Source organism: Microtus oregoni, unplaced genomic scaffold, assembly GCF_018167655.1.
Source record: "Microtus oregoni isolate MIOR12 unplaced genomic scaffold, Mior012 000019F_ref0000042, whole genome shotgun sequence".
NCBI classification, from domain to species: Eukaryota; Metazoa; Chordata; class Mammalia; order Rodentia; family Cricetidae; genus Microtus; species Microtus oregoni.
In genome coordinates this window covers 36934984-36949169 of record NW_024543078.1, presented here as the reverse complement: position 1 = coordinate 36949169, position 14186 = coordinate 36934984, and the positions used below count along the sequence as shown (strand labels likewise).

General features: G+C 47.2%; 2 protein-coding genes across 6 annotated transcripts in view; one reads left to right on the top strand and one right to left on the bottom strand.

Moving 5' to 3' along the window:
* The window catches only part of LOC121459292 (ATPase MORC2A), a 44774-nt gene extending 39880 nt beyond the window's left edge, over positions 1 to 4894 (top strand). The window contains exons 24-27 of the mRNA XM_041668844.1: positions 17 to 238; positions 333 to 426; positions 2259 to 2447; positions 3346 to 4894. Coding sequence (XP_041524778.1) covers positions 17 to 238; positions 333 to 426; positions 2259 to 2447; positions 3346 to 3414 — 574 coding nt within the window. The 3' untranslated portion in view covers positions 3415 to 4894. The remainder of the gene's footprint in view (positions 1 to 16; positions 239 to 332; positions 427 to 2258; positions 2448 to 3345) is intronic.
* A 102-nt stretch (positions 4895 to 4996) lies between these two features.
* The window catches only part of LOC121459293 (oxysterol-binding protein 2-like), a 166107-nt gene continuing 156917 nt past the window's right edge, over positions 4997 to 14186 (bottom strand). For 4 of the 5 annotated variants that reach the window (XM_041668845.1, XM_041668846.1, XM_041668847.1 and 1 more), the window contains 2 exons: positions 12048 to 12274; positions 10333 to 11904 (listed from right to left, as the gene is read on the bottom strand). In XM_041668845.1, the coding sequence (XP_041524779.1) occupies positions 11762 to 11904; positions 12048 to 12274 (370 nt within the window). In that variant the 3' untranslated portion in view covers positions 10333 to 11761. Of the gene's footprint in view, positions 5134 to 10332; positions 11905 to 12047; positions 12275 to 14186 lie in introns of those variants that run through there. The other variant, XM_041668848.1, reaches the window with a different exon arrangement.

The following is a 14186-nucleotide window of genomic DNA, read 5'->3' as shown; positions in this document are numbered from 1 at the left end:
TCTGTGTCCTCCATAGGGTGGAGAAAGGCAGTGAAGATGTACGACTGATGAAGCCACCTTCTCCAGAGCATCAGAGTCCTGACACGCAGCAAGAAGGTGGAGAGGAGGAGGAGCCTGTAGCCCAACAGGCTTCGGCCTTACCAGAGCCGTCTACCTCTGATGGTCTAGCCATTGAGCCTGACACTACTGCCCCAAGTACCAACCATGAGACTATTGACCTCCTGGTCCAGATTCTTCGGTTTGTGTTTCTTTGCCTTTTCCTTAGGGCTGACAATAGTTCACTTTTTCCATGCTATTCTGAGTTCCTGTCCCTCCCTTTTTTTCCTACTTAGCAATTGCTTGCGATATTTCTTGCCTCCGAGTTTCCCCATCTCTAAGAAGGAGCTGAGTGCTATGAATTCAGAAGAACTAATATCTTTTCCTCTGGTGAGTCTGGCCTGATCTTTGGTTGCTTATTACAATCTCATCATTCTCCCTTCTTACTGAGGGAAGATTTGAGAAGATAGGACTGGTGTGCAGGAAAGAAAGCTAGCTTCACCCCTTGAGGCTCCTTTTCAGATTTAGGATACATGCATCTCTTTTCTTTTTTTCAAATCTGTCCTAGGTAACACTAAAGAGATTAGACTCAGCATACCTAGAACTTGGGACTTGGAAAGAGGAAGAGGGAAAGTGGTGGTATCTGGAGATGAACATGAGAACTCATGTAGCCCAGAGGACTCTACTGGCTTTTTGCTAGAGGTGGACTTGCTGCTACTAGGTAGCTGGCCATAGCCTGAGAGAAATGAATGTTGTGGCAGTGGCCAGAGAGCCTTAGCAACTTGGTAGAGAGGGAAAACACCAAAAAACCCTAACCAAGTAAAACAACTAGGGCTTCAGTAAGTGCCTGCTTTTGTAAGTGCAGAAGACTGTTTGGAGGCAAGGGCAGGAGGCTTTTGTAAGCAGCAGCAGGCTGAAAGATTTGATGATATGGTGCATCTTTGGGTATCAATCTAAGCCTCATTTTTATGTTGGAAATGGTTGAAGCTGAAAGACTTGTTGATCTGAACCACGCCCAGGGCCAGTTAGCAAATAATAATGGGTTTGTAGACTATATGGTGTGTAAAATTACTCAGCTCTGCAATTACAGCATGAAAGTATCCAGAGGCATCCATCAAGGATAAAGCTTTGTTTACAGAAACACCCAAGTTGATTTTTGTCTGCTGTCCTGGCCTTTCTAGGGGCACTTTTAGTAGCATGTCATGCCACATTCTTGTCTCACAGCAAGCCCAGCCCAGACTGTGGCTTTTGCCCTTGTTTAGACTGGGCTCTCCAGAGGCCCTAGGAGAACAAACATCTACTTGTTACTTTTGGCATCAACTTGTGAAATTCAAAGCAAAAGCCAGAGTACGGCAGGACCTCAGCAGTAAGCACTGTCGCTCAGCCCAAAGAGAATCAGTGTGATTGTCCAAGTCTAAAAATAATATCTAGCTTGTTTTTGTAAAAGTAGTAGTACACAACTTTGATCTTCTGATTGCAATTTCTAAAACCAAACTTTCAATTTTGTTCATTTTATTTCTTATCAGTATGTAAATGGTGCTCTTCAGTAATTTTACAATTAAAAGTTTAATATAATTGTCTTCAAGATATTTGCATTTGGCTTAAATTTTATTTTGTGCAGCCAAGATATTTTTTATGTAAAATGTGAAGCTTCTGTTGTCATCATGGTGTGAGATCGTAGTGTAGATTGTAAGCCCCTCAGTGCAGCGACTCACGCAGCCTTCAGAGAAGCAAGTACGTGCACTGGATAGCCAGGACCTGTGGTAGTTTTTCTGTGAGGATGACTTCCCTTCTCAGTGACTGTTTCTGAGCAGATCATACTGGGATACGACTTAAAATTGTTTTTAACTACTTTTAACCACTTCATAATAAAAGGCTTTGTTGTACAACTAAACAAATCTGGGGATAATTGCTGTTGGTAGGTGCTTGGTAGCTCTTTGATCCTAACACGATGTTGGATATACAAGTCTTGTTCTGGAGTTAGAAAGGTGTGATTAAAGCTAGAATGATTCCACAGTCCTTTTTAGCTGTGTGGAAGGTAAGCCATCCTTGCAGTTTACTAAGCACTTTGCTGAGTGCACTGTATCCTCATCCTTGTGGTATCCCCAAAGGACTGTCACTAAAATCTCTTTACCTTGGTTCTAGAAGACTGCTTTCCCCCAGTACTGAAATAAACCCAAGTTACTTGTGAACTTATGGCCCTATCATGTTTCCTTCCACAGAAAGAATACTTCAAGCAGTATGAGGTGGGACTCCAGAATCTGTGTCATTCCTACCAAAGTCGTGCTGACTCACGGGCAAAAGCCTCAGAGGAGAGCTTGCGCACCTCTGAGAGAAAGCTTCGTGAGACAGAAGAAAAGTTACAGAAGTTGAGGACCAACATTGTAGCACTCCTGCAAAAAGTACAGGAGGTGAGCCAGCAAATCCCTTGGAGAAGCTAGACTAACTGGTCTTGGAGTGAGGCTGGACTTTTCACAGGACTATGCACCCACAAGAGTCTGTTTTCAGCCCTGGCTGCTCTTGAGTCCTCACAAGAGGGCTTGAAGTGATAGAGCTGCCTGGGCCTCGTCCCAGCCAGACCCCACAGACCGTATACAGTTTGCTTTGAGAACCCTTTAAGCCATAAGCAAAATTCTTTTTTTTTTTAAATATTTATTTATTTATTTACTTATTATATATACAATATTCTGTCTGTGTGTATGTCTACAGGCCAGAAGAGGGCACCAGACCTCATTACAGATGGTTGTGAGCCACCATGTGGTTGCCAGGAATGCAAAATTCTTACTTATCTAAATGGGTCCCAGGTGGAGTTGAGTAGTGGAGAAGTGGGATGTTGCCCTTAGGGGTCTGGTACATCTTTCTTCTACACAGTAGACTGGGGGCAGGCTGGTAGAGAACCTAGAGCTACGAATGGGATGGTCTCTAAAGTAACGAAGGAGACTGAATCCAAGGGGAGGCTACTAGACTAGGATGGACTCTGGAGACTAGGATCTGACTAAGCTGTAGTAGGGAGTTATGGATGGTAGGAGAGGCAGGACCTCTAAGTATGTGGTTTGAACCCAAGAGCGGAACATTACTGGGGGATGTGGCATAGTCCAATTTTCAATATAAGACACTAGGTGGAGGGATGCAGAGAACCTGGCATTCCTGGGCATACACAATGAGTTCTAACAAGGGATAACAGATTTAGAAACAGGGCAGGAACAAGAAGCAGAGAGCTGGGCAAGAGAACAGAATGGAATTCTGGCCTAGTCCTAACCCCCAACCTGTTTTCCTGCTCCAACTGACCCCCACCCCACTCTGTTCCAGGACATAGACATCAATACAGATGACGAGCTGGATGCCTACATTGAGGACCTCATCACCAAAGGGGACTGAGGAGCTGGGAGGCAGATAATTCCTCTGCACACCTGCCTCAGCACAGCAGCTTCTGGGGAAGGGGATTTCATTAGTGAGTTGGTGGACTTAATCTTGATTTGACTCATGTGGGACATTTGTGCTTTGGGAAGGAGATTCCTTGAATCTTCCTCCCTAAGTTTACATAAATATTTATTTTTTAAAAGAGAAGATGTTAATGCCTGCTGTGAGACTGTTCTTTTGTGTGACTCTTGAGGAAAGGGCACAGAGTCTGAGCCATTGAGCTCCTGGAACCTCAACATAGGATGAAGCAAGCACCAACCTGAAGTTGGAGAGGCTCCGAGGACAGGAAGATCAACAATGGGATATGAAAAGTATGTGGCCCCAGAGACTCAGATCTACAAGACCCACAAGGGGGTGATCAAAGCAGGTCCAGTATCAGAACGACTTCCTGTAGCAGATCTCCTGGTTTCCAGTCGAGGCTATGTAGGTCTGTAGGCTACCTGAGCAGCTGTCAGAGTCATCCTGGCTGTGTTACCCAGGCAGCTTGGAGATGATTCTTGATGTTCAAATTTCCCAACGCACCACCTACACTGTTGCTGAAGGAGCCATTTCTCAAGTCAACCACACTGTCTAAGCTCAAACGTAGACAGCTCTGACTGGTCAAATTGCTGGGCTGGATAGCACTCTGAATGTTGAACTCCAAAGATTCTCAGGGTGTGCAGGTGTGAAAGAGCTCTCTGGAGGAGGAGGCTTCCTCAGTGGTGCTAGTTCCTGGAGAGCCTTTGCTGCTGCTTTTCTACTTTGTCCTTTGTGGGCTTCAGAGAGCCCAGCACCTCCCATACTCTGAAACAGTGAGGAGGAGGAGGAGGAGGAGGAGGACCATGTGCTTCAGACAACTATTCAGAACCGGAAAGGCAAGAGTTTCATCTGATGGCCATTGGGAGAATTCTGGTTCTTGTCCCACCAACTCTTCACTTCTGTTGAAGACCACTGAAGATAGAACTGTGACTTTGTACTCCTGATCCAAAACACTTTGGGCTTTGTTTCCTACATCTACCCACTTGCCATGGTGTTTGTAGAAGATGGGGAATTGGTGAGGACTATGCACATGTGGCTAGAAGTGCCTGCTTGGGTTCTAGGCTACCCCAGACTATCCCATCTGACAATTCCTGTTGCCGGATTGTTTGGGGGGGGGGGGGTATCATTCAGAAGTAGTCCTTTTCTCTGGAACATTCTCCAATAGAAGGATTTCCTGTGTTGGTGCACATAACCCCCAATCCAACTTTCTGTTGACCCTATCCAGGCAGTGTGTGGTCCATTTTTGTCTCTAAACCCACTGTTTAAAGAAAATTGGTCCTGCATTTTTACTGGCAGGTAATACTTCTTTTTTTAACCTACACATGTAATCAAAACGTTACCATAAATTTCTACTGGTGAGACTCCTTAAGTTCAGTACATTCTTATGCGAAATACAAGATCTTCCTCTTCACCTGTTACATATCCACTGTCTTTGTTCTTAGCTTCACTTAACATCCACAGACACGGAACAACTTCATTTCCTAGATGTTTTATCTTTAACTTTCTGGATATACTAAATCCAACCTCAGCTTTTCTTAGTGCTGCTTGTTCCTATGCAGAGGTCCTACTGTTCTGATGGCAAGATAAAATGTAGGGTCTTTCCTGGGAACAGCATGAAATAGCTGACCTTGGAACTGATTCATAAGGTATCCACCGGCTCTAAAAGAGAGGGATAGGGTTGAAGATGCTAAGTGACACGTGGACATGATAAGAATTCACTTATGCTGGGCGGTGGTGGCACATGCCTTTAATCCCAGCACTCAGGAGGCAGAGGCAGGCGGATCTCTGGGAGTTCGAGGACAGCCTGGTCTACAAGAGCTAGTTCCAGGACAGGCACAAAGCTACAGAGAAACCCTGTCTCGAAAAACCAAAAAAAAAAAAAAAACACTTATTACAAAGGGCTGAACATGAAAAGCAAGGCTTCTACCTGATCCCCATGTTCTCCCTAGAGATCAGATTATTCATCTTGGATACAGCAACACATCTGCCCTCTTGGGTTTCCTTAGGTTTTTCATCAAGTATGTCATACTTTGTTTCAGAGTGAGTCTAGTATACGTCAGCTTTGTTCTGAACCATCAAAGGACATTTCATTATCTTGAATGTGTTGTCATGTAACAGTCTGTGAACACTCGTGTTTCTAACATCTGTGAAAAAAGCTGTGGTGTGTGTATGCTTTTATCTATTACACTTGTATGGAGGGTAAATTCCAGAAAGGACATCAGATACATTCCCATTCTGCTCCCAACAGCTTCAATTGTAACTCATTAATAGTGGGTATCTCCAAAAGTGATACTGGGCATCACAACTGTGACTGGACATTTTCATTGTCTTGCCCAGGTGTTTTTGTTTTTTTTTTTTTTTTTTTTGGTGCAGAGGTATATGTAGTTCTGAATCTAGGACTAGGGATCTTTTTGTAAATCATGAGTTTGCAAAATCCTCAGGAAAATAACTTAGTATAGTAGGATTTAGAATTTCCAACCCCATTTGGGAGTAAAATACTGTCTACTACCAGGTAAAGACAAGGACATGACACTTGTTTTCCAAGAATTAGTACAGGCTGAGGAAACTTCTGGTTTCTTCATTTCGTCTGTCTGAGAGACACTGCTTTTTATCTTACAGGTTCATATTTCCCATGTTATCAGCACCTGGCTGATAGTTGGCACCTTTAGGGATCAGTAGTAAATTAAGCCAGATAAGACTTCCAAATTTGCCATTTACACAGAACTCAAGTTTGGCCTGAGTGTTTTGTACCTCCTCTGGCTACTTGGCTCCTATTTGGAAGGTCATCCAACAGGGTTGGGTGAGCCTGAAACATCCTGAGAATTCTGCAAGGCTCTGGATTGTAACTGCAAGTTACCACTTCTGCATAAACATTAAGAGGTGTATATTAATTACAAACCTTGGCCTATTAGCTCAGTCTTATTAATTAGCTCTTACAACTTAAATTAACTCATTTCTATTATATACTTTACCACGAGGCTTGTGACTTGTTACCTCATGTCTGTGTTCTCCAGTAGCTGCTGGCATCTCTCTGATTCTGCATTCTTTCTCCCTCTGTTTTGATTTCCTGCCTAGCTATATTCTGTCCTGCCATAGGCCAAAGCAGCTTCTTTATTAGCCATTGGTAATAAAATATTCACAGCATACAGAGGGGCATCCCACTTCACTGGACTTCACTGGACTTCACTGGAGATGGAACCTAGGAGGCTCCATGTGCAACAGCCACACTGTACTGGCTTTGCAGGGTCAGCTTGACCCAGAAGGCAGGACTCCAAACAGGTTCTGCCTTCAGACTGCCAGTTCCCTTGCACTGCCCAGGGACCCTCTCTACGATGGCAGGGATGGTGAGGCAAGATGTTCAGGTGCCAGGACCACTGCTGGCTTCAGCAGAAACTTCCTTCTTGCAAGGTAAAAAGGTCGTTCTGTTCCTTGTTCCTTAGGGGGTTACATTGCAGACAGATCTTCTAGTTTAATAAAGCCACAAGGACAGACAGGTTCCTGCTTGAGAGTTAGCCCAGTGTTTCTAAAAAGTCTGGAGCTGTGGGCTGAAACTGGAATGGGGGCCAGAAACCACTTGCTGTCTTGATCCCCAGTTTTTGCTTGTAGGGTTCTCAGCACTCTACCAGCTACCTGTAGGCCTTCAGGTGTTTACAGAGTGGCCCACATTAAGGACTACCATCATCAGGTCAACTTCATCAGTATCCAAAAGGGAGGGCTGGGCTTCCATGCAGCTTCTGCCAGACCTGTGCCATTTCCTGGGGTGCTTATCAGCAGTTGCCAGCTAATACCTGGAAGGGGGGGGGCTTTTACCTTGAGAGGGCAAAGAATCATAAAGATTCATGTCCTCGACCTTCCTGGGATATTTACAGGATTCCCAGGGTCCCCTGCAGTCCCCTTTTAAAGCTGTGGCCAGCTCTACTCTGTGACTTACTGTCCTCCGCACCCCTCCCAGAAAGCCTCCCCAGTAGTTTGGTCACTAGACTGGCCTTGGGGTTATTCAGTGGGTACTGGAGAGGAGTCTGACAGCCTTTTTCTTCCATTCTTTTGTGATTAACCATCAGCTACCATGGCACCACATTTGCCCGAGGATTGATTATGTAACCCAGAGGACACAGCACTTTAGTAGCCACTCATCTCTGGAGGTGACTGACATCCAACACTGGCCTCCTTACAACTGGCCAATAGAGGCATTCTGTGGAGTGTACCGCCCCCAGTCCAGACAGCATCTACACCAAGCTACACAGATGACAGCAGGCTGGCCATTTGAAGCAAGCTGAACCATACAGCCCTTCCCATGTCCACCATCTTGCAGAAAAAAAGCTCTTGGACAAAAGAGTGTGTAGGGTTACCTGTAATGATCCTCCACAGAAAGCTGAAAAAAGACTGGAGCCATGGCTCCGCAGTTAAGAGCTATTATGGCTCTTGGACAGGACAGGACAGGACAGCACCTACAGAAGGCTCACAAATGCCTCCAGTTGCAGTTTTAATGCCCTCTTCTGCATCTGAGGGCATCACACATATATGTAGTGCACAGACACACTCAAGGCAAAACATTCATACACATAAAGTAAAACTTTGGACCTTGTTCACCTGTAAGATAACCCCAGGGTTTGATGAGTCCCTCGGTGCTTATAATACAAATTCTCTTGAGGAGTGAGCCTCAAATCTGATCAGAGAGCAACTGGTTACTCCCATAACAGACTGGCCACTATTGCACCTGTGGGTGCATTTTGCCTGGCTGGCCAGGACCTAGGTTTATTCCTAGCACCCACATGGTGGCTCTCAATTGTCAGTAACTCCAGTTCCAGCAGATCTGATGCTCTCTTTTGTCCATTATGGGCACCAGGCCTGTATGTGGTCCATACACAAATAAAATTTTAAGAAACTATTTTAAAACTTTGTCCAGTATATCTAGTTTTCCTTTTTTTAACCTATTTTTAAATAAAACTGGGCATGAATTTACCACTTAGCAATATGTCTTTTATAAGTGGCTGCCTTCTATTTGATATTGTCTTATTTGTATTTGTGAGAAAACATTTGATAAGGATGGAACACAGGACCTTGCACATGCTCTAAAGTGCTTTACTGAGCCACCTCTCATGCCTGAGAATTCTTTTTAATGTCATCAACTGTTTTGCAGAGGACCCAGGTTTGATTCCCAGCACTCATATGGCAGCTCACAACAACCTGTCTGTAATTCCAGTTCCAGAGAATGAGGATCCAACGCCCTCTTCTGGCCTCCGTGAGCACTCATGCACAGACACATGCAGCATATACACACAAAAATCTTAAGGTAGTTACTCTGTTACTGTTAGAATGTGTAGGTTAAGTGTTGAGAGTTGTCTCTTAGGTATCATCTCCTCCCCTCTCCCTGGACCCTCCAGGTTTCTTTCCTGTACAGATGTTTCTTTTAGACAACTGCTCTGTCAGGAGCAACAATTTGGGCTCTATAGTTTGGGGAAAATTAGGAGTTTCCTGGGTCATTCCATTCAGTTCTTCCCAGGTTCATCTCTAGGGCCCCATCCCAAGTTAACACTTCTCCACAACCACACCATCTTTCCGATGTCCTTGCACTCCGCGGACCACTGAAACACTTCGCCTCTATGGTCTACGTACATTCTTTGCTGTTGTTGTTCTGGCTTCTTTGCTGGCTTAATCTGTGCTCTGACCCAGCAAATATCAGCATCGTACTGCACTGTGTATGTGGTATGCAGTTGTCAAGGAGTACATGCAAATGTGTGTGCACACCTGTAGAGGCCCCACCTGGATGCTGGATGTCTTAAGCACACAATGTTGAGGTAGGGCTTCACAAATGAACCCACATTTGCCCATCAGCTAGTCTAGCTGGTCAGCTTGTTCCCCGCCACTCCAGCACCCATCTCTGTTGCCTCAGTGCTGGACCTGCAGGTGGCTGCCATACTTGCCTGGACTTCATGAATTTCTAATCCTTTTGCTTGCAATGCAAGTGTTTGATCTTCTGAGCCATCCCCCAGACCCCTTTATTTTACTTTACTACTCCAGGAAGGGTTTGTGTAGTCTGGTGACTTGAGGTTTTGAGTGGGAGACCCTACCAACCCAGTTATCACGGCAGCCCTGCCTTTTCCTTAAAAATACTTTTCCTACTCAGAGGGGCTTTCATCCAGGAACCAGACTGTAGGTCAATCTTTCTAGAACACTGCGCTATTACTCCCTGTTCAGAGCTCTGCCAGGCCATTCCTGTCTCTTTGCGTATCTCTGTGCTTCAGTGTGCAGGCCTTTGTCCTCTCTGGACGGTGCCCAGTGTGGCTTGTTCCCTCCCTTGCCCTCTGAGTCAGGTCCATCCTGGGGATGCTTCTGCTCACAGTACCCAGCGATGGAGCAAGGCTGGAAAGGCTCTCTATGGGGCCCAGTTGGAGCCTGTGGTGTTAGTGCCCCACCCCACCTCTTCCCTCACCTGGAAGCCTCTTTGGTCCATGACTCAGAAGTTAGTGATCTGAGTCGCCTGGCAACAGGGCAGTAGATGTTGCCTAGGCCACAGTGGTCAGGCAACATGGAACTCACCAGACTTTATGGAGCCGTGGGACTCATGGCCAGAGTGCCTCTACCTGGGCATTTCTGGGAACAAAGGATCAGGGGCCAGTTCTGCACCACGGCTCTGTTGATACAGGGTTACCTCTCCTCTGGTCAGCTGGTGTTCCCTCTGTCCACTGAGACTATCCCATCAGGTCTTACCCCCACCCTCACCCCCCCACCACCACCCCACTCCTTTTGCAGCTTGGGAATTGAGCAGAACAGAGCCCCACGCCTCCCATGTCCCCACATGGCTGTCACCTTTATTAGCCACACTTCATCTAGCCACAGACAGATTCTGGGACAGGGTTGTGGAAAACTCCAGAACCAAGGTTTTTATTATGGTCAGAGGGTACTTGCTCAGCCTGCTGGGAAGAGGCACATTCCAGCTCTGAGGGAGACCCGTGGCCCTGTCCCTCCCCCTCACTTCCCCCCCTCCCCCCAGAGTGGGCACTGTAAGGCATTCACACTTGGTGTTTTCTTGCTTTCTTTTTTCATTTTCTTTCTTTCTTTTTTTTTTTTTTTTTTTTTTTAGATAAAAAAACAGCCCTGGAGTAGAAAGAAAAGTCCTGCAATGATGAACTTTCCAGACCAAACTGAAGTGGGGTGGACTCAGAGGGTCTGAGGAACAGGGTTCATTTCCAAGGTTGGCAGAAGCGGCTGGGAGGGAGGGGGTCCAAGGAGAGGGTGGGGTCCAGCTGACAGGAGGCCAAACTCAGACAGGAACACCCTGTCTTCATCATTTTTCACGTTCACAGATCATAGAAATTTAAGCAAAATAGCTATTTTATATATATTTATATATCATATATATATATATAAATTAGGCAAATAAAGATGTCAGGAGTGCTGAGATGAGGACCCTGATGCCGCCTAGGGACAAGGCAGGAGGCCAGGTGTCTGTAGAGCCTAGGTCACCAGCCCAGGCTAACTGAAGGATTTGTTCCTTATTGCTGATTTGGGGGCCTGGATCTTGGCAGGAAGCACCTTTGGGCCCTGCCTTTCAGCCCTTCTTGGCCTTCTGGGGACTGGGGCACTGTCCCAGCATGGCCAAGGCCTGGCAGGGGATGCTGCTGTCAGCTCACAGCGGGGGCTGCCTCCTTGCTCCCACTGTGGGCTGTCTGTCCCCACAGGGACCCCACACACCCGTGCAGGTCGGGCAGGCTTCGGGCTGTCTCTGTGCCTGCCGACCGGGAGCATGAACAATGCGGAGACACAGCCCAGCTGGGTTTCAGATGCTCCCCACTCAAAGGGGCGGGGTTTCCGTATGTCTTTAGAAGAGCGCTTCTCGCCGGGACAGTTTCAGGGCAAGAACACACGCTTGGAAAGCGAATCTTCTCAGTCATGTGCTAAAAACAGTTACTAAACCTCATTGTTAGAAAGAAATGGAGTTTTGGTTTTTTTCTTAAAAAAGTCAAAAGAGGCTCCCTAGGAGGGGGTAGTTCCTCCCTGGATTGGGGTTAGTGACCTGAGCAGCCCAGGGGCCCAGTCAGCCGGCCTGAGTTGTGGTAACTGGGAACTAGGGTGCCCATGGGGCCCAAGTCAGTGATAACAGGCTGGCGACCTGGGGGCTGGAGAAAACCTAGGTCGGCCTTTATCCCTTCCAGGGAGGGAGCCCCCTTTCAGGGGGGAAAAGTGTGTGAATGTGTGTGCGTGTGTGTGTGGTCCAGTACTAAATTGGGTGCATTAAAGAAAAGGCTGAGGCTGTGCAGGCGCCTGTATTTGTCGCAGGAGTGGCTCAGAAGATGTTGGGGCACATGTGCCAGTCCTTCTTCTCCTTGGCCTCCCAGTAGCCGCCCTTGTACATGCAGGCCATCTCCCCGGTCAGCGGGTCCAGCCTCTTCTCGAACCACAGTGGCGCATAGCTGTCTGACTCCTTTTCTGCTCGGCAGGCACAGCGGGTGGGGTGAGCTGCCTGCTGCCCTGGCCACCTTCTCATCTCCCCCCATTCCCCTCCTCATCCCCCCCCAGGGGATCATCCCTCCCCATCTCACCCCCACCGCCATGCGCTGCCCCGGGCTCACCATCCTCGCCTCCGCAGCCCGCCGCGCACGTCTCCATGCGCCTTCGCCGGTTTAGGCGCTGCTTCTCCTCCAGCCGCTGCTTCTCGGTGTTGGCCTCGTCCCAGCGTCCCTTCTCCATCAATCTCTGGTCAGGCCGCAGGCGGCTGTCAGTGGGCGCTACGCCATCCTCTTGCTCGTTGAGAGTCAGGGCCAGCTCCGAAAAATAGTACATGTTCTCTGCGTTCTCCCTGCGGAGGCCACGCGGCAGCATGAGCGACCCGGAAGGAACCTTCCCTGGTGAGCTCCTGCTCTCCCCTGGCTGTCCCAGGAACCCAGCCTGCAAAGGCCATCAGCTGGGTCGGACGCGCCCTCCATAGCCCTCACCTGGCATGCTCTCTCCCACCTGCAACTGCTTCTCTACGTGGAACTTCTAAGGAATTTGTCTTTTTTTTTTTAATAGATGCCTCATCATCGCAAGGTTTTTCCTTACTATTTTGTTTTATTGAGCGTCAGGCACAGCCAGGTCGGTTGCAGGACCTTGCCGACTTTGACCATCTAGGTCATGGCTGCCTGTGTGTTCATTGGTTGGAGATAAAACTTTGTTCGTCTTCTGGGTTTTCTGCTTTATTATCCACTGTGTTCTGTGGCTGGAGCTGCTTCTTCCGCTTGCTTTCTGCCTCGGAACGGATGCTTATCGCATTGTTTTTATGCCCCGTTTTTCTGGTGATTCTCATTTCAAAGCATGGCACTGGCTGAGTCCCAGCACTTACAATTACACTTGTAATTATCCAAGGTGTATTTGCTGCTTTCATCGTGTTTTATCTGCCCTACGGATTAGTCGGAAGCCTATTTCTTAAACGTATAACCATGCTTTGTTTTGTTTTCCTCTCCGTAATTGCTCTGGAGTCAAACGATACCCCTGGTGCACTTTTTTAGTACTTGAACTGTGTCCGGTGGTCCAGCCGCTGGGTATGGCCCACGTGGGTGTGCTGCAGCTGGGCAACATGGTGCTCTCTGGTTAGCTGGTGATTTCCGTTGTTCAGACTTAATGCTCTTGCTTTTGTTTTCCTTTCCGTATTTCAAAGCAGCAAATCAAATTGCCCACGCTGGTTGTAACGTGGTCCCTCTCCTTTTATCTTTCTATCACCCTGTGCTACCTGAACTTCGCAACTGTGCTGTTAGGTGCAAGGTCTGTTCAAACTGAAGACTCACACACCTGGCGACCTGCTGTTGCCCTCAGTGCTCCTGATCTGTGTTTGCTGTAGTTTGCTCTGTTCCACCCTGGGACAGCTCTTCCAGCTCTGGGAAGTTTGCTCGGTTAGTGTGGACATAGCTTCCCATCCTTTATTTTCTTCAAAATTAAAAAAAAAAAGATTATTTTATGTGTATGGGTGTTTTGCTTGCATGCACCATGTGCATGCCTGTGCCACAAATCCTCTGAAACTGGAGTTGTAGGCAGGTGTGAGCTGCCAGGCGGGTGCTGGGAATTAAACTGGGTCCTCTAGAGGAGCAGCCAGAGCCCTTAACCACTGAGTCATCTCTCCAACCCTACTCTTTTTCTTTTTTTACTCTTTATTTTCTTATTCAAGCATATCTTTCATAGATTAGCTGGGAATTTTCAAAACTTCTCAATCCTATACCTAGGCTAGGGCACTTAATGCAATTTCAAGCTACACACTTTTCCAAAATGTTGGGGAGTTGGGGTATTTTATAGACATAATGAGATAGAGTGGGGATGGGACTTAAGTCTAAACAGGAAATGTGTTTCAGCTCTATCCTAAGCACAGCCTAAGGGTGACAACACATCGTGACTGTGCCGCCTGCTGTCAAGGATGCCTTCTGTGACATTTCCCATTCACAGTGACCTGTTGGAGGAGTCGCGGAGGGAGACACTGAAGCCTCAAGCTTCACTCTGGTTCCCTTGTTATTCTGTCCTCTGGACTGCAAACGAGCGTGCTTTTCTCTGTCTATAAGAGCCTGGGGGTTATAGTGCGTGCTGGTTCTTTAAGACACGGGGTCCAGTGGTTCCAGAGTGGTTCTGCCAAAGCATATTTCCACTCGGCAGAAATGCCGAAGGTTTACGTCTTCAGCCCTTCGCTTTGCTAATCAAATGAACATAAAATGGCTTCTCGCAGTGGTGTGGGTTTGCATTTCCCCAGT